Raw genomic sequence first — 25,376 nt, 5'->3', positions numbered from 1 at the left:
GTATATTTATCCACCAGGGGGTTTACCACCCCTCTTACCAGCTGCTATTGACAGCGCTTCCCCTCTCTCTTCTTGGCAACTACCTGGTGGTTCTGTGGTCATCTCAGGCCATGAACCTCCCAGATAAACATGACATGGTCATGGAGATGGGCCTGGGCTCTGTGAAGTAGGTGGAACAAGCAAAGTTGTGTCCCTTCTGAAAGGGCAATGGTGGACATTGTGAATGGTGAAGGGAAGGTTTTTGTCAACAAAGAGTGTTATGCCATATATAGCAGAAGCATGGGTCCTCAGCCTATATGATGTGCCACCATTAATTTGGCTTCTGTCTTGTCCGACCAAGCTTGATTTATGGGCTTTGTCATTTTTTTAAGCAGGATAAAGGCTGATTTTTTTATTTCTGCAGTAGACTAGAATAAGCCCATAAAGTCCCACTTCCATTATACCACCGAAATGTGACGGACAGTGACCACCGTGCCACCACTTACCTGTATGCTTACACGAAACAGAATGATGGAAAACTTACACGGTTTCTTTACATCTTCTGGGGTCCACTCCGAGATTAGACATTATGGCGTAATTACTCAGACGGGAATATAAAACAGAATAAAAATAAAAGATTTAATGCAATAATTAGATGCAAACAAAAGCTTTTATTATGAAATACAGGAGAGTATCCGCACCATATAGATGTAACATACAACAAACCACCGCAGATGGAACCCGGGTGACTCTAATGCACATGGTAATGTCCAGGGTATATATGGATAGGATCTTGTATCTGAAAACACTCGACACTCCTTATCAAGATGAGTGTCTGCAACAAGTTAGGCAAACTAGAAGTGAAAACACGTTCCAATGGCCGCCATATTGTCATGCAACAATACAGATTGTGCAAACTGGTATTAGACATTCACATTTACACAAAGCACAAGATACAAAATAAACAGCAGAAAAAATACCTAAGCATTTGGGATGTATTATTTAGGACCTAAATATACAGACGGGTCCTCCGTTATCTTGGCTGGCTGAGGCATTAGTCGCGATCAGGCATACGCAGCGTACCTGGGCGCAAGGAGGCGCGCCTAGTCGTAGGAAGGCACACAGAGCGTTTGGCGTTACCTTTGAGTGTAATACCTAAGATCATCCACCAGATGTCGCTTTTTTAAATCACCAATGCGCAAGCGTGTGGTCTCCATTAAAATACAATACTGAACTACAGCGTAAGAACTACTTTACTGGTGCGTCTCATTACGCTACATTATGCTACAGTATGTCATAAAGTCTATAACAGTATATACAGTACAGGTGCAAATAGTACAGCATAAACAGATGCAAATGAACGTGTTACAGATACAGTATGGTCTATTGATGTTAGGGATATGCGAGTGTCCAAAGTATAATGGGGAGAGATAAAAGCTCCTCCCTAAGTTTCTGGAGGCCAAATCCCTGTGTGTATAGTTTATAAAGACGCAAATGAACGTGTTAAAACACTTGTGTATGCAGACACAACTAATGTAGCTCATTGACTTTACAGTATGTACTGTGCACGAAATGAGCGTCCGAGTCCCCTAACGGCATAAACAAACACCAATGGGGAGGAATCGCTCTTAGCAGTACTTTTACACATGAACTTGAGAATCTTCCATGCAGTGCTGTGGGCTAGCGATGAAGGCTCCGGTCTGCCACGCTGAAAGTACCGGGTTCGATTCCCAAAGTGTCAATTTTTTTTTGTGTTCCCGTGACATTCACTTTATTATTATTTTTTCTGTGTAATCCATTGTAAAACATTCAACAGAAGGGTGCACACAGGTTTCACACAAATCGGGATAAATCTGCAGGAGTGACTCATTCACTATCTAAAATACATAGTGGTAATGAGTACGTATAGACATACCTGTAAATATAAATTAGTGTATTCTGACGCAACTAACTGTTCGAGCAACACAGTACTGTAGGTCGTCGGCGTTAGAGAATCTGTGCTGTGGGAATCTGTGTTGTACATTATAAGCTGTTCGTGCTAATTAGTACTCTAATAGAAAAAACTGTACAGAGATACTAAGGACAGTGATTTGGCATCCAGGAACTTAGGGAGGAGCTTTTATTTCTCTCCATTATACATAGAAAGATTAAACTTGCCACTCTACGTTACAAGCTGTTCGTGCTATTTAGTACACTACTAGTGTACTAAATAGCACGAACCCCATCACAACAGTTGCCCAGATCAAGAACACTCTCCAGGAGATAGGTGTATATGTGTCAAAGTCAACAATCAAGAGAAGACTTCACAAGAGTGAATATAGAGGGTTCACCACAAGATGTAAACCATTGGTGAGCAATAAAACAGGAAGACCAGATTAGAGTTTGCAAACAACATCTCAAAAAGCCTTTACAGTTCTGGAACAACATCCTATGGACAGATGAGACAAATATCAACTTGTACAAGAGTGATGGGAAGAAAAGAGTATAGAGAAGGAAAGGAACTGCTCATGATCCAAAACATACCAGCTCATCAGTGAAGCATGGTGGTGGTAGTGTCATGGCGTGTGCATGTATGGATGCCAATGGAACTGGTTTCCTTGTATTTATTGATGTGACTGCTGATAAAAGCAGCAGGATCAATGCTGAAGTGTTTTGGGCAATTTTATCTGCTCATATTCAGTCAAATGCTTTGGAACTCACTGGAAGGCGCTTCACAGTGCAGATGGACAATGACCCGACGCATACTGCGAAAGCAACCAAAGCGTTTAAGGCAAATAAGTGGAATGTTATGCAATGGCCAAGTCAATCACCTGACCTGAATCCGATTGAGCATGCATTTCACTTGATGAAGACAAAACGGAAGAGAAAATGCCCCAAGAACAAGCAGAAACTGAAGACATTTGCAGTAGAGGCCTGGCATAGCATCACCAGGGATGAAACCCAGCGTCTGGTGATGTCTATGCGTTCCAGACTTCAGACTGTAACTGACAAAAGGATTTGCAACAAAGTATTAAAAAGTAAAAGTTTGATTTAGGATTCTGGAAACAAAGGAAGAAACAAGAGAGCGACTATGGTGTAGTATTTTTCAATCAGTTTTGTCTAGTGATGAGCGGATTCGGTTTTACTCGGATCTCAAAACAGAATCTTTTTGGCTATCCAAAACACATGACATCTGTAACCAATAAGATGCCGTTTTGAGAACAGAGTAAAACCGAATCCGCTCATCACTAGTTTTGTCACACGCAAGAATATTATAGCGTACAGATTACGGCTTGACACATGGCGTATCCGTCCCCCATTCTTTAGTCCAGGTTACTACTGGGATCTAAATGCTGCTAGGAGACACAAAGAATCGCTATATAGCGTAGTATATTTCCGTATGTGGGATTAAATTCAGTTATCACACAAAATTTATATGCGTACCAGATAAATAAATATTTGCATATCAGTATGGATATTGTATCCAGGTCTTCATCTAGGATATGGTAATCAGATCGCCCTTGGAAAATATGTGAAAGCTCAATTCACGAAACACTGATCCGGGCTGCGACCACATTAAGTAGTAAAGTACTTTTTGTTGAACTGGACGAGCGCACTGGTCTACTGATTTACAATATTTGATTTAGGATTGTTTAGTTTGTACCATTACTTTTGGTCACTTAAAAAGTGGGAGGCACATATAAAAACCATTTTAATTCCTACACCGTTCACCTGATTTTGATGTATATACCCTCAAATTAAAGCAGAAAGTCTGCAGTTAAAGCATATCTTGTTTGTTTAATTTCAAATCCATTGTGGTGGTGTATAGAGCCCAAAATATGAGAATTGTGTCGATGTCCCAATATATATGGACCAGACTGTATATTGCATGAAGCATAGGAGATAGGATTGACCCTTGAGGAACATTGCATGACAGTGATAATTATACTCCAGAAGATTTAAATGGTTTCGTGCTTGGATAATGTCTAATATGTTCAACAAGAGCGGATTTATTTCTCTCACAGCATGAAAATGGCTTCTCACCTGTGTGACTTCTCTGATGTGTAACAAGATGTGATTTCTGTCTAAAACATTTCCCACACTTAGAACAGGAATATGGCTTCTCACCTGTGTGACTTTTCTGATGTGTAACAAGAGCTGATTTCTGTGCAAAACATTTCCTACACTCAGAACAGGAATACGGCTTCTCACCTGTGTGACTTCTCTGATGTTTAACAAGATTTGATTTAGATGAAAAACATTTCCCACACTCAGAACAGGAATATGGCTTCTCACCTGTGTGACTTCTCTGATGTTTAACAAGATTTGATGTAGATAAAAAACATTTCCCACACTCAGAACAGGAATACGGCTTCTCACCTGTGTGACTTCTCTGATGTTTAACCAGATTTGGTTTCGATGCAAAACATTTCCCACACTCAGAACAGGAATACGGCTTCTCACCTGTGTGACTTCTCTGATGTTTAACCAGATTTGGTTTCGATAAAAAACATTTCTCACACTCAGAACAGGTATATGGCTTCTCACCTGTGTGAGTTCTCTTATGTGTAACAAGGGCTGATTTCTGTGTGAAACATTTCCCACACTCAGAACAGAAAAATGGCTTCTCACCTGTGTGACTTCTCTGATGTTTAAAAAGATCCGATTTCGATGCAAAACATTTCATACACTCAGAACAGGAATACTGCTTCTCACCTGTGTGACTTCTCTGATGTGTAACAAGATTTGATGAAGATGAAAAACATTTCCTACACTCAGAACAGGAATACGGCTTCTCACCTGTGTGACTTCTCTGATGTTTAAAAAGACTCGATTTCTGTGCAAAACATTTCCCACACTCAGAACAGGAATACGGCTTCTCACCTGTGTGACTTCTCTGATGTTTAACCAGATTTGGTTTCGATACAAAACATTTCTCACACTCAGAACAGGTATATGGCTTCTCACCTGTGTGACTTCTCTTATGTGTAACAAGGGCTGATTTCTGTGTGAAACATTTCCCACACTCAGAACAGGAAAATGGCTTCTCACCTGTGTGGCTTCTCTGATGTTTAAAAAGATCTGATTTCGATGCAAAACATTTCATACACTCAGAACAGGAATACTGCTTCTCACCTGTGTGACTTCTCTGATGTGTAACAAGATTTGATTTCGATGCAAAACATTTCCCACACTCAGAACAGGAATACGGCTTCTCACCTGTGTGACTTCTCTGATGTTTAAAAAGACTCAATTTCTTTGCAAAACATTTCCCACACTCAGAACATGGAAATGGCCTCTCACCTGCCTTAGCTGGCTGATGAGTAATACGGTTTGTGTTCTGTGTAAAACATTTGGCATCTGTAGAACAGGGAAACTCTGTATCTAATCTCAGAGCTGTAATAGATGCACCAATATCAGAGTGATCAGGAGAACATTTCCCAGGATCAGAGGGATCAGCTGATAGAGCTGGATGTATAATTGGGGTAATGGGATTATCTCCTGGAGAATCCTGTCTACTGTCATTATCTGTTATGTCACAATCCGGGGATAACATTAGATGTCCTTCTGAAATATTCCTGCTTGTGGGTCCATCTGCTGGAAATAAAATACATTAATATATAAAATGAGCAGACAAGACCCAGGATGTAACAGGATACAATATATAATTCTATAACTGCCATTTTTTTTTTACTTGTAATCAGTGCTTTTATGTTTATTAAAAAAACAAAAAAGCTAGGATGCTTAGACTGGAGCTTGATCAACACTGAAGGCTCAAGTGGGATTACTAGAGGTGACACGGACGCTCATATGGGATTACTAGAGGTGACATGGAAGCTCATGGGGGATTATTAGGCTGCAGGCTTAAATGCATCGGTCAATACGTGAACTAATGCTCCACTGTTTATTATTGTTAGTTAATATAGTGAGTGCAGAGCCCCAGTGATTTGATTTAAACAATGTGGTCGTATACTGTGTTGCACCCCAAATCTAGGAAAGGCGAGTGCTGTGGATTAGTATATTATGGGGTATATGCAATTGCGGTCGAATTTCCGGCTGGAATTCGACTGTTTTTTAATTCAACAGTCACACACCCTCCCGCGGGGACCCGAATTCGTCATATTCAATAAAAAACGGACTCGACAGTCCCGCTGTCGAAAAACGATAGTGTGCATCCTGGATTCGACTTCATGGACGGCACAAAGGTGTCTAAAAAACCCTGAAAAAAATTGCACGGGGTCCCCCCTCCCAAGCATAACCAGCCTCGGGCTCTTTGAGCCGGTCCCGATTGTAAAAATACGGGGGAAAATGACAGGGGATCCCCCGTATTTTAACCAGCAACGGGCTCTGCGTCTGGTCCTGGTGCAAAAAATACGCAGGACAAAGGACGTAGGGGTCCCCCGTATTTTTCACACCAGCATCGGGCTCCACTAGCTAGAGAGATAATGCCACAGCCGGGGGACACTTTTATACCGGTCGCCGCGACCGTGGCATTAAATCCCCAACTAGTCACCCCTGGCCGGGGTACCCTGGAGGAGTGGGGACCCCTTAAATCAAGAGGTCCACCCCCTCCAGCCATCCAAGAGCCAGGGGTGAAGCCCGAGGCTGTCCCCCCCATCCAAGGGCGTTGGATATTTAATGCCACAGCCGCAGGGCACTGTATAAAAGTGACCCCCGGCTGTGGCATTATCTGTCCAGCTAGTGGAGCCCGATGCTGGTGTGAAAAATACGGGGGACCCCTACTCTTTTTGTCCCCCGTATATTTTTTGCACCAGCACCAGACGCAGAACCCGGTGCTGGTTTTAAAAATACGGGGGATCCCCTGACAAATTTGTTCCCGCATTTTTAGAACCAGGACCAGCTCGAAGAGCCCGAGGCTGGTTATGCAATAAAATAAATAAATAAATAAATATATATATATATATTTTTAAAAATATATAAATAATACTTGTGCCTCCAAAAAAGACAAACCAAGTACCTAATCCCTTCTAATATAAATAGATATGCTATTCCCCCCCAAAAAAACACAAAAAAACCCACCAAAGTGTGGCGGATTAAAAATGACGAATTTACTGTCTAAAAGCACTGCTGTCGAATTTCCAAACTTGAATATGCTTTTGTCGAATTGAAGCACTTGTATCATTGCAGAAAAGTCGAATTTGCAAAAAGTCGAATTTGCAAAAAGTCGAATTTCAAAAAGTCGAATTTTGAAAGTGCGTTTTTTGACGGAAAGTACTGAATTGAATTGACGAATTTATTTATTTTTTGGCGAAAATGTCCCGAAATTCGACAATTTTGGGAATTCGACCGCAATTGCATATACCCCTCAGTGCGGCCCTCAAAGCGGGACCCGCCGCAGCGTGCGTCCTTCTGAGCCTCCCTGGAGCACAGCCTGCATGCAGAGCTGTGCTCCTACCCTTGTGCCGCCATTCCCACCAGCGACCTGCTAACCCGGGACGCCGGCGCTGTACTCACCACTCTTCTGTCTTCAGGCTCTGTTAGGGGGTGGCGGTGTGCTGCGGGAGGGTACGCTGTGCCGTGGTGTGGCTTGCGAATGGCTCCCTCAGGAGCTCAGGGTCCTGTCAGCTGAGAAACGGGACCATTAACTCTCTAGGAATTTGGGCCGTTCTCCCCCCTAAGTGCCACAAAGAAGTCAGTTTGCTGCCTAAACAGACCTGACTGGAAAATACAAACATTAAATAAAAAAAATGGAAAACTCTTCAGGAGCTCTCCAAAGCATGACCGGCTCCTCCAGGCACATTTTCTAAACTGAGTCCGATAGGAGGGGCATAGAGGGAGGAGCCAGCCCACACTATTAATTTCTTAAAATGCCCATGGCTACTAGTGGACCCATCTATACCCCCATGATACTAATGTGGACCCCAGCATCCTCTAGGACATAAGAGAAAAGTGTTTCCCCAAGACAGGTGTGTCTTGGTGGGCGCCCTCTGGATCCTATGGACCTTAAAGAAAAAGAGTTCACCATGGTAAGTCTAACATAACTCTTGTTTTCTTCATCAGGATCCATAGTGATCCACAGTCCTTACATTGGGGATGTCCTAAAGCAGTTTCCCCTAAGGGTGGGGACACTCCTGAGTAGACAGGAGAATCCAACGCCCTAAGGAAGCTTCCTGGGAGGTAAAGGTATCAAAAGGCATAAAGACCTCAGGAACGTGTTAATAGAAGACAACGTAGCTGCCTTGCAGAGTTGTTCAGCAGTAGCACCTCAGAGAGCCACCCATGAGGGACCTGCTGAACGTATCGAATGAGCAGAGACCGGAACAGGAAGATCAGCTCGAATGTAAGCCTCTGCAATAGTCATGCAAAGCCACCTGGACAGCGTTTGTTTACTAGCTGGCCAACCTTGCTTATAGAATCCATACAGGACAGATAGAGAATCTGTTTTCCTGATCACTCTGGTACTTTCCACACAAATCCTTAGTGCACGAACCACATCCAATAAGGCCACACCAATAACAGGACTATAAGGCTGGAACCAATATCTCTGAATTTAGATGAAACTTGGACACCACCTTAGGAAGGTGACCCCCCTTGGTCCGGAGAACTGCCCTATCTTGATGGAAGGTCAGAAACGAAGGAGGACAGGAAAGCACTCCTAAATCAGACACTCTTCTCGCAGAGGCAATAGCCAGGAGAAATAACACCTTTACAGGCAGCCACTTAAGATCCACTGACTCTAAAGGCTCAAATGGGGAAGACTTAAGAGCTTGCAGGACTAGGGATATATCCCAGGAGCCACTGGATGTACAAAGTGAGGCTGGATATGGAGTATTCCTTGAAAAAAGGTACGCCCATCTTGCAGTGGAGCAATCTTTCATTGAAACTACACTGATAGTGCAGAAACGTGTTCTTTCAGGAATGCTAGGCAAAGACCAAGGTCTAACCCTGCTTGTAGAAAGTCCAGTATCCTGGAGACCCTAAAAAGGTAGAAGGGTCATAGTGCCTAGGCGCACACCACTGAAAATCAGCGTGCCAAATCTGGTAATAGATGCGGGTTGAAGACACAGATTTTCTATATCACTGCATCCGAGAACCCCTTCGCTCTAAAAACTGATGACTCAAGAGCAAAGCCGTCAAAGACAGTGGAGCCAGGTTCCAATGCAGACAGGGACCCCGAGACAACACGTCTGCTCGCTGTGGCAGTAGGAATGGCATGTCTATGGATAGATTTTGGAGATCGGCGAACCAATGGTGCCTGGGCCATACAGAGTAATCAGTATAATGGGGCCTCCTTCCTCTTTAAACTTGCAAAGAAATCTGGGTAACAGCGATACTGGAGAAAACAGGTATCTCTGAAGGAAGGTCCACTGTACTGCTAAAATGTAGACGAAAGCTGCATGCGGATCTTTGGTCCTGGATCTATAGATTGGGACCTTGTGATAGTGACGCGAGTTCATCAGGTCTACATCCGGCAGACCCCATCTGTTTACCAGGTTCTGGAACACTTCAGGGTGCAGAGCCCATTCGCAGCTGTGGACATCCTGCCGACTGAGGAAGTCTGCTCCCCAGTTGAGGATTCCTGGTAGAAACACAGCTGAGATGGCCGGAAGATGAGTCTCAGGCCACTGGAGTGTGCACTCCACCTTTGCCATAGCCAGATGGCTGAGAGTGCCCCCTTGGTGGTTTAGATAGGCAACTGCAGTGACATTGTCGGACTGAATCTGAACAGGCCTGCCTTGGAGGAGATCCTGAGCCTGAAAGAAAGCACCTGTAGACTGCCCGAAGTTCCAGGACGTTGATTGGGAAGCAACTTTCGTCTGGAGTCCACCGACCTTGAAGATGTGAGGACAACCCAATCCAGAATCCAAAAAAGGATGTCCTTTGTCCAAGTGTGACATCTGTAGCCACCAGGTGAGAGACAGATGTACCTCCAGAGATAGTACCATCTTCTCAGCCCTGATCCAATGATACTGCCTGTTCCACCTGGAAAGAATCATATGTTGTAGGGGCCTGGAGTGAAACTGGGCATACTCCACCATATTGAAGGTAGAGACCAAGGACCCCAGAACCTGCATGGCGGAATGTATGGATACCCGGAGATTATGCAGTAAGTTGTGGACCATTGACTGCAGTTTGGTAACTTTATCCACTGGCAGGAAGAGCCTCTGTTCCCACAAATCCAGGAGAGCCCCTAGATGCAACATCTGTTGTGAAGGGACAAGGAAGGGATTTTCCCAACTGATCAGCCACCGGAGGGTCTGTAGAAAGGAAATGGTTATTTGAACTTCCTGAGATTGTGCCAGGAGCAACAAGTCATCCAAATATGGGAGCACACTGATCCCTTGACGACGCAGCTGAGCACCAATCACCGCCATCGCCTTGGTAAATACCCATGGAGTCGTAGCCAGCCCAAAGGGTAGTGCCTGAAACTGGTAATACTGTGGCAGAACAGCAAAGCGGAGGAATCTCTGATGAGTAGGTTCTATAAGAACATGTAGGTAGGCATCCCGAGTATCCAGGGATACCATAAAGTCCTCTGGCTCTGACGCCAGAGCAATAGGCTGTCTTGTTTAAATACAGAATCTGGGCACCCGCAAAAACTTGTTAAGAGATTTCAGATTGAGGATAGGCCGATAGGTCCCATTGGGTTACTGAATCAGGAAAAGGGGGTAGTAAAAATCCTTCCTCTATTGTTCTTGAGGAACAGGGATATTAACCTCTACGTTCAGTAAAAAATTAACAGGTCCTTGGAGCGCCATGGCTGCGCCTTGATCCAATGGAGGAGTGGTGCAAAAAAACTGCTGGGGTGGCGGTCTCACAAATGAGAGGGGATACCCGTGAGGCCACTTCTCGCACCCAGGCGTCTATAGTTGACTGGAGCTATGAGACTGCGAATCGCAGAAGTATGCCTGCCACCCTGGGTTCCAACAGGAGTAGGCCCGCCTCGTCAGGTGGAGGGCTTATCCCTCTGCTTGGGGGTCAGGCATCTGACCGTCCAGGTTTGCTTAGTCGACTTAACCGACTTGCTGGAGAAAACCTGTATGGAAAAGCCTGCCCTTTCACTTTGCCTTGAAACCGAAAATTCCAAAAGAAAGACGTCCCAGCCTTCTGGTCAGATGCTGATGGCAAAAAAGCAGATTTAGAAGCTGCCAGTGTAGCCACAATATTATCCAATTCTGCACACAGTGAGCTACCACTGAAGTAGTCGAGGCCCTGGAAGCCAACAGACTCGTATCTCAGGATGCTGATTGCTTGATGTTAGCAATAAGAGACAGCTGGTCTATGGAACCATCTAACTTCAGACTGTTCTCTAGTGCATCAGCCCAATTAATGTGGAGGAGTGCACCAGGCGTGCCACATGAACATCCACACGAGAGGGAATTTCCCAATTAGCACACTCTCCTTGTGGTAAAGGGTAACGAGATGCTCTTAGGCACCAGGACCTTCGTACTAGGAGCATTCCAAGCTTCCTGAAGGAGTTCAGCATGATACTCAGTGAGGGAACTCAGCCTTAACCACCTTCTGACGCTTAAAGATGATCCTCCTCACCCGACAGAGAGCCAGAGAGAAAGAGGTGTCCAACTCTTCCTCTGAGGACTCCAGAGTCTGACCACTGTGTAGACTGTAAGGATAACAGAGAGCGCTATGTGCCAAACTCATCTGAGGACGGTCTGCCTGCAACAACTGCTGAGAGGTGGCCGACGTGTGGTCTGAGTAGGTCAATAAGTTCATCCATGGAGGATACCCCGGGGAATGCAATACATGGGGCAATTGCTGCAGAACATACTAGGCAGCAAAGCAGGAGGCACCAATCGCTCCCCCCAGGGTGGTTCCTGCGCAGGACCTGGTTGGAGCAGCCGTTGTAGGTTTGGCACATAGCATTTATCACAAATGGTCCTGCACAAGGTCCTGTGGAGATAATGCTGCCGCACAGGCCTTACATGGACCCAGCACAGGTGCATTATCCTCTCTCTTATACTTTGGAAGACCAGAAGCTAAGCACACACAATGTCCAGCTCTAGCAACTGCAGATGTGACGGCCTTCACAAACCACAAAGTCATTGTGAAGTACCACAGCCCGGAACACCTGTACTCACATGTAAGGGATAGATACAATGTAGTCACACAGCCCGGAACACCTGCACTCACATGTAAGGGAGAGATACAATGCAGTCACACAGCCCGGAACACCTGCACTCACATGTAAGGGATAGATACAATGCAGTCACACAGCCCAGAACACCTGCACTCACATGTAAGGGATAGATACAATGCAGTCACACAGCCCGGAACACCTGCACTCACATGTAAGGGATAGATACAATGCAGTCACACAGCCCGGAACACCTGCACTCACATGTAAGGGATAGATACAATGCAGTCACACAGCCCGGAACACCTGCACTCACATGTAAGGGGCAGATACAATGCACTCACACAGCCCGGAACACCTGCAGTCACATGTAAGGGATAGATACAATGCAGTCACACAGCCCGGAACACCTGCACTCACATGTAAGGGATAGATACAATGCAGTCACACAGCCCGGAACACCTGCACTCACATGTAAGGGATAGATACAATGCAGTCACACAGCCCGGAACACCTGCAGTCACATGTAAGGGATAGATACAATGCAGTCACACAGCCCGGAACACCTGCAGTCACAAGTAAGGGATAGATACAATGCAGTCACACAGCACGGAACACCCGCACTCACATGTAAGGGATAGATACAATGCAGTCACACAGCCCGGAACACCCGCACTCACATGTAAGGGATAGATACAATGCAGTCACACAGCTCGGAACACCTGCACTCACATGTAAGGGGCAGATACAATGCAGTCACACAGCCCGGAACACCTGTACTCACAAGTAAGGGGTAGATACAATGCAGTCACACAGCCCGGAACACCTGTACTCACATGTAAGGGATAGATACAATGCAGTCACACAGCCCGGAACAACTGCAGTCACATAGCCCGGAACACCTGCACTCACATGTAAGGGATAGATACAATGCAGTCACACAGCCCGGAACACCTGCAGTCACATGTAAGGGATAGATACAATGCAGTCACACAGCCCGGAACACCTGCACTCACATGTAAGGGATAGATACAATGCAGTCACACAGCCCGGAACACCTGCACTCACATGTAAGGGATAGATACAATGCAGTCACACAGCCCGGAACACCTGCACTCACATGTAAGGGATAGATACAATGCAGTCACACAGCCCGGAACACCTGCACTCACATGTAAGGGATAGATACAATGCAGTCACACAGCCCGGAACACCTGTACTCACATGTAAGAGACAGATACAATGCAGTCACACAGCCCGGAACACCTGCACTCACATGTAAGGGACAGATACAATGCAGTCACACAGCCCGAAACACCTGTACTCACATGTAAGGGACAGATACAATGCAGTCAAACAGCCTTGTACTCACGTGTAAGGGGCAGATACAATGCAGTCACACAGCACGGAACACCAGTACTCACGTGTAAGGGGCAGATGCAATGCAGTCACACAGCCCGGAACACCTGTACTCACATGTAAGGGATAGATGCAATGCAGTCACACAGCCCGGAACACCTATACTCACATGTAAGGGATAGATACAATGCAGTCACACAGCCCGGAACACCTGCACTCACATGTAAGGGATAGATACAATGCAGTCACACAGCCCGGAACACCTGCACTCACATGTAAGGGATAGATACAATGCAGTCACACAGCCCGGAACACCTGCACTCACATGTAAGGGACAGATACAATGCAGTCACACAGCCCGGAACACCTGCACTCACATGTAAGGGATAGATACAATGCAGTCACACAGCACGGAACACCTGCACTCTCATGTAAGGGGCAGATACAATGCAGTCACACAGCCCGGAACACCTGCAGTCACATGTAAGGGGCAGATACAATGCACTCACACAGCCCGGAACACCTGCACTCACATGTAAGGGATAGATACAATGCAGTCACACAGCCCGGAACACCTGCACTCACATGTAAGGGATAGATACAATGCAGTCACACAGCCCGGAACACCTGCACTCACATGTAAGGGATAGATACAATGCAGTCACACAGCCCAAACACCTGTACTCACATGTAAGGGATAGATACAATGCAGTCACACAGCCCGGAACACCTGTACTCACATGTAAGGGGCAGATACAATGCAGTCACACAGCCCGGAACACCTGTACTCACGTGTAAGGGGCAGATACAATGCACTCACACAGCCCGGAACACCTGCAGTCACATGTAAGGGATAGATACAATGCAGTCACACAGCCCGGAACACCTGCAGTCACATGTAAGGGATGGATACAATGCAGTCACACAGCCCGGAACACCCGCAGTCACATGTAAGGGATAGATACAATGCAGTCACACAGCCCGGAACACCCGCACTCACATGTAAGGGATAGATACAATGCAGTCACACAGCCCGGAACACCCGCACTCACAAGTAAGGGATAGATACAATGCAGTCACACAGCCCGGAACACCTGCACTCACATGTAAGGGATAGATACAATGCAGTCACACAGCCCGGAACACCTGCACTTACATGTAAGGGATAGATACAATGCAGTCACGCAGCCCGGAACACCTGCACTCACCTGTAAGGGATAGATACAATGCAGTCACACAGCCCGGAACACCTGCACTCATATGTAAGGGATAGATACAATGCAGTCACACAGCCCGGAACACCTGTACTCACATGTAAGGGACAGATACAATGCAGTCACACAGCCCGGAACACCTGCACTCACATGTAAGGGATAGATACAATGCAGTCACACAGCCCGGAACACCTGCACTCACATGAAAGGGACAGATACAATGCAGTCACACAGCCCGGAACACCTGCACTCACATGTAAGGGATAGATACAATGCAGTCACACAGCCCGGAACACCTGTACTCACATGTAAGGGATAGATACAATGCAGTCACACAGCCCGGAACACCTGCACTCACATGTAAGGGATAGATATAATGCAGTCACACAGCCCGGAACACCTGCACTCACATGTAAGGGATAGATACAATGCAGTCACACAGCCCAGAACACCTGCACTCACATGTAAGGGATAGATACAATGCACTCACACAGCCCGGAACACCTGCACTCACATGTAAGGGGCAGATACAATGCAGTCACACAGCCCGGAACACCTGTACTCACATGTAAGGGATAGATACAATGCAGTTACACAGCCCGGAACACCTGTACTCACATGTAAGGGACAGATACAATGCAGTCACACAGCCCGGAACACCTGTACTCACATGTAAGGGACAGATACAATGCAGTCACACACCTGTACTCACATGTAAGGGACAGATACAATGCAGTCACACAGCCCGGAACACCCGTACTCACATGTAAGGGATAGATACAATGCAGTCACACAGCCCGGAACACCCGCACTCACATGTAAGGGATAGATACAATGCAATCACACAGCCCAGAACACCTGTACTCACATGTAAGTGATAGATACAATGCAGTCACACAGCCCGGAACACCTGCACTCACATGTAAGGGATAGATACAATGCAGTCACACAGCCCGGAACACCTGCACTCACATGTAAGGGACAGATACAATGCAGTCACACAGCCCGGAACACCTGCACTCACATGTAAGGGATAGATACAATGCAGTCACACAGCCCGGAACACCTGCACTCACATGTAAGGGACAGATACAATGCAGTCACACAGCCCGGAACACCTGTACTCACATGTAAGGGATAGATACAATGCAGTCACACAGCCCGGAACACCCGCACTCACATGTAAGGGACAGATACAATGCAGTCACACAGCCCGGAACACCTGTACTCACGTGTAAGGGATAGATACAATGCAGTCACACAGCCCAGAACACCTGCACTCACATGTAAGGGATAGATACAATGCAGTCACACAGCCCGGAACACCTGTACTCACATGTAAGGGATAGATGCAATGCAGTCACACAGCCCGGAACACCTGTACTCACATGTAAGGGATAGATACAATGCAGTTACACAGCCCGGAACACCAGCACTCACATGTAAGGGATAGATACAATGCAGTCACACAGCCCGGAACACCTGCACTCACATGTAAGGGACAGATACAACGCAGTCACACAGCCCGGAACACCTGCACTCACATGTAAGGGATAGATACAATGCAGTCACACAGCCCGGAACACCTGCACTCTCATGTAAGGGGCAGATACAATGCACTCACACAGCCCGGAACACCTGCAGTCACATGTAAGGGGCAGATACAATGCACTCACACAGCCCGGAACACCTGCAGTCACATGTAAGGGGCAGATACAATGCACTCACACAGCCCGGAACACCTGCACTCACATGTAAGGGATAGATACAATGCAGTCACACAGCCCGGAACACCCGCACTCACAAGTAAGGGATAGATACAATGCAGTCACACAGCCCGGAACACCTGCACTCACATGTAAGGGATAGATACAATGCAGTCACACAGCCCGGAACACCTGCACTTACATGTAAGGGATAGATACAATGCAGTCACGCAGCCCGGAACACCTGCACTCACCTGTAAGGGATAGATACAGTGCAGTCACACAGCCCGGAACACCTGTACTCACATGTAAGGGATAGATACAATGCAGTCACACAGCCCGGAACACCTGTACTCACATGTAAGGGATAGATACAATGCAGTCACACAGCCCGGAACACCTGCACTCACATGTAAGGGATAGATACAATGCAGTCACACAGCCCGGAACACCTGCACTCACATGTAAGGGACAGATACAATGCAGTCACACAGCCCGGAACACCTGTACTCACATGTAAGGGATAGATACAATGCAGTTACACAGCCCGGAACACCTGCACTCACATGTAAGGGATAGATACAATGCAGTTACACAGCCCGGAACACCTGTACTCACATGTAAGGGACAGATACAATGCAGTAACACAGCCCGGAACACCTGTACTCACATGTAAGGGACAGATACAATGCAGTCACACAGCCCGGAACACCTGTACCACATGTAAGGGATAGATACAATGCAGTCACACAGCCCGGAACACCTGCACTCACATGTAAGGGACAGATACAATGCAGTAACACAGCCCGGAACACCTGTACTCACATGTAAGGGACAGATACAATGCAGTCACACACCTGTACTCACATGTAAGGGACAGATACAATGCAGTCACACAGCCCGGAACACCCGTACTCACATGTAAGGGATAGATACAATGCAGTCACACAGCCCGGAACACCCGCACTCACATGTAAAGGATAGATACAATGCAGTCACACAGCCCGGAACACCTGCACTCACATGTAAGGGACAGATACAATGCAGTCACACAGCCCGGAACACCTGTACCACATGTAAGGGATAGATACAATGCAGTCACACAGCCCGGAACACCTGCACTCACATGTAAGGGACAGATACAATGCAGTCACACAGCCCGGAACACCTGCACTCACATGTAAGGGATAGATACAATGCAGTCACACAGCCCGGAACACCTGTACTCACATGTAAGGGATAGATACAATGCAGTCACACAGCCCGGAACACCTGCACTCACATGTAAGGGATAGATACAATGCTGTCACACAGCCCGGAACACCTGCACTTACATGTAAGGGACAGATACAATGCAGTCACACAGCCCGGAACACCTGTACTCACATGTAAGGGATAGATACAATGCAGTCACACAGCCCGGAACACCCGCACTCACATGTAAGGGACAGATACAATGCAGTCACACAGCCCGGAACACCTGTACTCACATGTAAGGGATAGATACAATGCAGTCACACAGCCCGGAACACCTGCACTCACATGTAAGGGACAGATACAATGCAGTCACACAGCCCGGAACACCTGTACTCACATGTAAGGGATAGATACAATGCAGTCACACAACACGGAACACCTGCACTCACATGTAAGAGATAGATACAATGCAGACACACAGCCAGAACACCTGCACTCACATGTAAGGGATAGATACAATGCAGTCACACAGCCCGGAACACCTGTACTCACATGTAAGAGACAGATACAATGCAGTCACACAGCCCGGAATACCTGCACTCACATGTAAGAGACAGATACAATGCAGTCACACAGCCCGGAACACCTGCACTCACATGTAAGGGATAGATACAATGCAGTCACACAGCCCGGAACACCTGCACTCACATGTAAGGGATAGATACAATGCAGTCACACAGCCCGGAACACCTGCACTCACATGTAAGGGACAGATACAATGCAGTCACACAGCCCGGAACACCTGTACCACATGTAAGGGATAGATATAATGCAGTCACACAGCCCGGAACACCTGCACTCACATGTAAGGGACAGATACAATGCAGTCACACAGCCCGGAACACCTGTACTCACATGTAAGGGATAGATACAATGCAGTCACACAGCCCGGAAAACCTGCACTCACATGTAAGAGACAGATACAATGCAGTCACACAGCCCGGAACACCTGCACTCACATGTAAGGGATAGATACAATGCAGTCACACAGCCCGGAACACCTGCACTCACATGTAAGGGATAGATACAATGCAGTCACACAGCCTGGAACACCTGCACTCACATGTAAGGGATAGATACAATGCAGTCACACAGCCCGGAACACCTGCACTCACATGTAAGGGATAGATACAATGCAGTCACACAGCCCGGAACACCTGTACTCACATGTAAGGGACAGATACAATGCAGTCACACAGCCCGGAACACCTGCACTCACATGTAAGGGATAGATACAATGCAGTCACACAGCCCGGAACACCTGCACTCACATGTAAGGGACAGATACAATGCAGTCACACAGCCCGGAACACCTGCACTCACATGTAAGGGATAGATACAATGCAGTCACACAGCCTGGAACACCTGCACTCACATGTAAGGGATAGATACAATGCAGTCACACAGCCCGGAACACCTGCACTCACATGTAAGGGATAGATACAATGCAGTCACACAGCCCGGAACACCTGCACTCACATGTAAGGGACAGATACAATGCAGTCACACAGCCCGGAACACCTGCACTCACATGTAAGAGACAGATACAATGCAGTCACACAGCCCGGAACACCTGCACTCACATGTAAGGGATAGATACAATGCAGTCACACAGCCCGGAACACCTGTACTCACGTGTAAGGGATAGATGCAATGCAGTCACACAGCCCGGAACACCTGTACTCACGTGTAAGGGATAGATACAATGCAGTCACACAGCACGGAACACCTGCACTCACATGTAAGGGATAGATACAATGCAGTCACACAGCCCGGAACACCTGCACTCACATGTAAGGGACAGATACAATGCAGTCACACAGCCCGGAACACCTGCACTCACATGTAAGGGATAGATACAATGCAGTCACACAGCCCGGAACACCTGCACTCTCATGTAAGGGGCAGATACAATGCAGTCACACAGCCCGGAACACCTGTACTCACATGTAAGGGATAGATACAATGCAGTCACACAGCCCGGAACACCCGCACTCACATGTAAGGGACAGATACAATGCAGTCACACAGCCCGGAACACCTGTACTCACATGTAAGGGATAGATACAATGCAGTCACACAGCCCGGAACACCCGCACTCACATGTAAGGGACAGATACAATGCAGTCACACAGCCCGGAACACCTGCACTCTCATGTAAGGGGCAGATACAATGCAGTCACACAGCCCGGAACACCTGTACTCACATGTAAGGGATAGATACAATGCAGTCACACAGCCCGGAACACCCGCACTCACATGTAAGGGACAGATACAATGCAGTCACACAGCCCGGAACACCTGTACTCACATGTAAGGGATAGATACAATGCAGTCACACACCTGTACTCACATGTAAGGGACAGATACAATGCAGTCACACAGCCCGGAACACCCGTACTCACATGTAAGGGATAGATACAATGCAGTCACACAGCCCGGAACACCTGTACTCACATGTAAGGGATAGATACAATGCAGTCACACAGCCCGGAACACCTGTACTCATATGTAAGGGATAGATACAATGCAGTCACACACCTGTACTCACATGTAAGGGATAGATACAATGCAGTCACACAGCCCGGAACACCTGCACTCACATGTAAGGGATAGATACAATGCAGTCACACAGCCCGGAACACCTGCACTCACATGTAAGGGATAGATACAATGCAGTCACACAGCCCGGAACACCTGCACTCACATGTAAGGGATAGATACAATGCAGTCACACAGCCCGGAACACCCGCACTCACATGTAAGAGATAGATACAATGCAGTCACACAGCCCGGAACACCCGCACTCACATGTAAGGGATAGATACAATGCAGTCACACAGCCCGGAACACCTGCACTCACATTTAAGGGACAGATACAATGCAGTCACACAGCCCGGAACACCTGCACTCACATGTAAGGGACAGATACAATGCAGTCACACAGCCCGGAACACCTGTACCACATGTAAGGGATAGATATAATGCAGTCACACAGCCCGGAACACCTGCACTCACATGTAAGGGACAGATACAATGCAGTCACACAGCCCGGAACACCTGTACTCACATGTAAGGGATAGATACAATGCAGTCACACAGCCCGGAACACCTGCACTCACATGTAAGAGACAGATACAATGCAGTCACACAGCCCGGAACACCTGCAGTCACATGTAAGGGGCAGATACAATGCACTCACACAGCCCGGAACACCTGCAGTCACATGTAAGGGGCAGATACAATGCACTCACATAGCCCGGAACACCTGCACTCACATGTAAGGGATAGATACAATGCAGTCACACAGCCCGGAACACCTGCACTCACATGTAAGGGATAGATACAATGCAGTCACACAGCCCGGAACACCTGTACTCCCATGTAAGGAATAGATACAATGCAGTCACACAGCCCGGAACACCTGCACTCACATGTAAGGGATAGATACAATGCAGTCACACAGCCTGGAACACCTGCACTCACATGTAAGGGATAGATATAATGCAGTCACACAGCCCGGAACACCTGCACTCACATGTAAGGGATAGATACAATGCAGTCTGACAATGCTAAATTCCTTTGTCGTATAAACAACCCTTATGAAGCTAAGAACACTGTACGCTGTTTACTTAAGAAGTACCGTAATGGTACGCTAACTGCGTAGCGATCGCTCAGCCGTAGGCGAGACGCTCAAGCGTCACGTTCGCTCACGGCCCAGTGATCACAGGACACGTTATTGGTTATGTCTAGGGGAATGATTCGCTGTAGCGTAGCGTACGCTCGAGACCACGAGGAGGTCACCAGCGGTGCAGACGCTCACAGCACAATACCTTTATATTTAAACCTTTTAACAATGTAATGCGCTATATATCTTAATGTGAATACAGGGTGTAAGTGCAACCTTGTGTAACCTGACTAACTACAAAGCTGATTGAGCGTCACCGACGCTCAAGTGAACACTTAACACTATAGAAAATACACAGATACTGGTTTAGGGTTCCAAAGCCTATTATCTGTATTATATCTAGTATACTTGTAAAAGAGTAACACAGTACAAATGATACACTACAATATAACAAAGACTTCCTAACCAAACACCTAACTAAGGGATAAACTACAATACTATCCTGGTCTAACACAATACAATACAATACTATAACAGTTTAGTCTAGGGGAGATATGAGAGAAAAGAGAAAATAGAGAGAGAGAAATAGACACAGAGGGAGAGAGAGAAATTGGCTCACGGAAAGACAATGATTACGGAGAGAACTTACGCACAAGGGTAACGATCGCATGCGCCTCGATATCCAGCTCCCGGTTATCAGCAGTGATAACAGTTTGAAGAGAGAAGTGAAGTTGGATATGGTCGGCCTGCCTATTTATGCCCCACACACAATGCAATCTCCTAGTCCCTACAATCCTACAGTTTATTGGACACAGGAATTCGGCCCTGTACTGTAACCAAAGGTCATAGGTTGATTCATACAGGTGGGCTGTGCCGAGTTCAAACAGCTCAGGTGGGTGGGAAACTGGGTTTCCCGCCGCATACCCGAGTATGGGTAAATAATAGAAATGGACATAAACTTCTTATGTCCATAACTATTCGCACGAGCGATTAATACGCTCCAAACCAACACCGGAATATTGCTAATTAAATACTCTTCCGATGGGTACCAAACACTGCTGTATGACTCCTGTTAGACCCTTCGTGCAATACAAAGGGGGATTCCTCCGCTCAGGGACATTCTATCTAAACCAAACTTACAGAAACTATTGAGGGGAACATGATCTATAAACTACATTAATTGTGAACTTTTGTAACGAATGAGTCGCACGCTACGATCACATAAACTCTACCGTAAATGCGCATACTGCGCGTGCGAGTGCACGCTATTGCGGGTATGCGCTTCCACGGGAGAGCGTACGCATGCGCAGCACGGACCAGTGTGCGGTGCAAATATGGCAGTGTGCATTAAGACATTTTTCTGACTTTGACAGTCCACCCTTTGGCAGTCAATAATAACTGCCACAAAATATTTAAGGAGAAAAATGTAAGTCAGGGGTTAATTGATTTCCATGGTGGGGAAAAGAAGAGGAATGGAGTAGATGTGAAGAGGGTATGACCTAGTGAGAAAGCAGGAGCATGTGTGTATGAGTCCATGTTTGGGGGGTCATGTATCATCGTGCCGTACGTGTGGTAAATCAAGCTTCGAGGTATTGCGAAGTATACATTTGAATTCCTTCTTATCCCGTACTAAGGGTCTGTGGATGGGCTGTCAAACTCTACCGAGCTCATTTCGGCTTACAGTTGTAACAAAATGGGGATGCACATTTTAGTTGATGATACATGAATGGGGGAGGTATGTGGTTGCTGATATCTGTGCCTGTATTCCCTATCGACTATGTGTGTCATTACCTGAGGGTTGTAGAGCTGAAGATAAAGAACACTTATGGAAAATGCAATGATATTCTATGTCAGGGAAATGTACATCTGTCGATTGAGGTCTTGATTGGTGTCGGTTGATTGGAGTCTTCTTCTTTGTGCTTTTGCTCATAAATCGTGAGTAAAGCAAACAACGTCCATGGATTTACAAAAACAAATGTTGGGCTAGCGTGATTTTAAAGTTCCTAGGGAAACTGGGGTACCCATGGCATTGTCCATCAAAATCTTGTATATCAGGTCGTCTGCTCTTCTTCTTTCCATCTTTCCGTTGTCGGCCCCTTGGCTCATCAAATCCTTCGTCTAAGTGGGTCTTTGTACCTCGGAGGAAAACATAGAAATGGGTGAAAGACGGACCGTATACTCATTACATCATCACGTCATGGTTTCTAGCATTGGGTCATAAATCAAATCCAGGTTAATTACGGTTTCCTCACTCCTCAAGCTCATCACTTTTGTACTTTGTTTGCACCTCATCAAAGCCTGCCCGCATCTAAATATCAATCCAATCGATATAATGACACCCAAGATACATAGTAGAAACTTTCCAACATCCATTATGACTCCTTGAGCCCACTCTCCCAAACCGGAGAACCAATTTTGCGGGTTCAACCATGACACCCAACCAGTCAGCTCATTACCTACAGCAGCAAGGGTGAGATTGTGTTTCCGACGAAATTCCCACTTTAATTGCAGAATATCATCCATCTTTTGGTCTATGACCTCTACCGGATCCTCGGTACTATTTGTGATGTACGTGCAACACTTTATGCCGTACTGTGTTGCCAATGTAACACAATATCCGCCTGTTACTGCTGTAAGGTAATTAAGAACCATCCTATGCTGAACTAGTTCTGTTTTATAAGCTTGGAGTTCCCTTCCAGTGTATCTAAACGTGTCATCATACATTTCAGTGATATTATCTAACAAATTGGCGAGTGCGGAAATGTATCTATAATTCATCACTCCTCGAGCGGTACGAGTGAAATCTAACGCTACCAGAACCTGAATCCCGGTGGATTCATGGATAAGATCAGAGGCCGGATGCTCTAACCTTTCTGACAGTTGTCTTTTAACTCGGTGCTCGTAATAAGTGTGAGTATAAGGAGCTTGGGCACCACGGTGTATGTCCTTCATTTTGTCATGTGTAACAGTCATCACTTCAGGCAATACTTTTCCAATATAACACAATCCTTCAGAGTTTGGGGCAAGCCACTTGTACGCCTTTCTCCCGCATATGAAATATGCATCATCGGGGAGAACATAAGGGACGGAGAAGGACATGACCATGTTACAAACCTTCCAGGTGAAATCCCCTGACCCTAATTCTTCCATCTGCTTAATGCACGTATCGGTTTGTACGATATGTGCACAGTATCCTGGTGATACCTCTCCAACTTTAGTAATCCTATTTCCTAAGGTATATCGATACCGGAAAGATTTTCCTCTACTGGCTATGTGGCGTACGAGCTCTGTATCTGTAGGCATTCTATCTGCTCTATGTGAAAAGGTCATGGTTTGGTTGCTCCATGACACTTCCCAATTTCCCGGTTTTCTAGGATTGGAGATGTTAAAACATATGAGGGACCTATCCACATGGTATTGGTGGAGCTTCAAACTAGGAGGGCTGGAGATATTAAACCTCCGGTCCACCGGTCTCCCACCACTTAGCCCAAGTACCTCCCCTAACGTTAAAGGAAATGGTACTAGCCCTGATTTGCTGTGACCCTGAGGTACTTGAGAGCATACCCAACAATCGGTCTTGTTTAATACGTTACCCACTAGAGAGTGATAGTCACTCAATGGATGCCGGTCCATATGGATATTAAAACTAGATTGGCATTTCTTTGTTATAGGGCCTACAGATACAACTTTCTTTTTTTTTTGAACTAACATTCCTTCACAGTTGTTTACAAATAACATGGTTGTTAGATCGTGCCCGGTACTCGCCTTTGCTTGGTGATTGGGTTGCTATTGGAAATTTACACCTCCGTCTCAGTCATCAGGACCTTTCTGGATCCTTTCTCGACCTCACTGGTACTCTCACCGAAACAGACTGCTCTGGTCAACATCATGGTTAACGGGAAAAATCCATATCACAGTCTCTTGGGGCAAGTCCATCTTACAGGAGGAGAAAAGAAGAAATTTGTAAATGGGGTATAGAAAAATCAGTTTGAGGGGGAGAGAACTCGTTACGATAATAAGTTCTCTCGTCTTGTTGTTCTTCTTGTTCTGCTGTCCTCTCAAAGGTGTTGTCTCTCAGTCTTCAAAAACGATCATTCTGGTGATGCAATATTCCTTCCTAACCGACGATCTTTCTGTAAGGAGCAAAAAATCTGGCATTACCATTGGTCCAACTGAGGGGTGACATGGCATCTTTAAAC

The 25,376-nt window shown here is 46.3% G+C and overlaps 1 protein-coding gene across 2 annotated transcripts in view; it reads right to left on the bottom strand.

Annotated features, from left to right (window-relative positions):
* Positions 1-2,182: 2,182 nt before the first annotated feature.
* Positions 2,183-25,376, bottom strand: part of LOC134983281 (zinc finger protein 345-like) — a 39,816-nt gene continuing 16,622 nt past the window's right edge. Inside the window, exon 4 of one of the 2 annotated variants that reach the window (XM_063949000.1) lies at positions 2,183-5,556. In XM_063949000.1, coding sequence (XP_063805070.1) covers positions 3,902-5,556 — 1,655 coding nt within the window. In that variant the 3' untranslated portion in view covers positions 2,183-3,901. The remainder of the gene's footprint in view (positions 5,557-25,376) is intronic. The other variant, XM_063949001.1, reaches the window with a different exon arrangement.

This window comes from Pseudophryne corroboree, assembly GCF_028390025.1.
Source record: "Pseudophryne corroboree isolate aPseCor3 chromosome 3 unlocalized genomic scaffold, aPseCor3.hap2 SUPER_3_unloc_11, whole genome shotgun sequence".
NCBI lineage: Eukaryota > Metazoa > Chordata > Amphibia > Anura > Myobatrachidae > Pseudophryne > Pseudophryne corroboree.
Note: the sequence above shows the minus strand (reverse complement) of the source record. Positions and strands in the feature narration are given on the sequence as shown.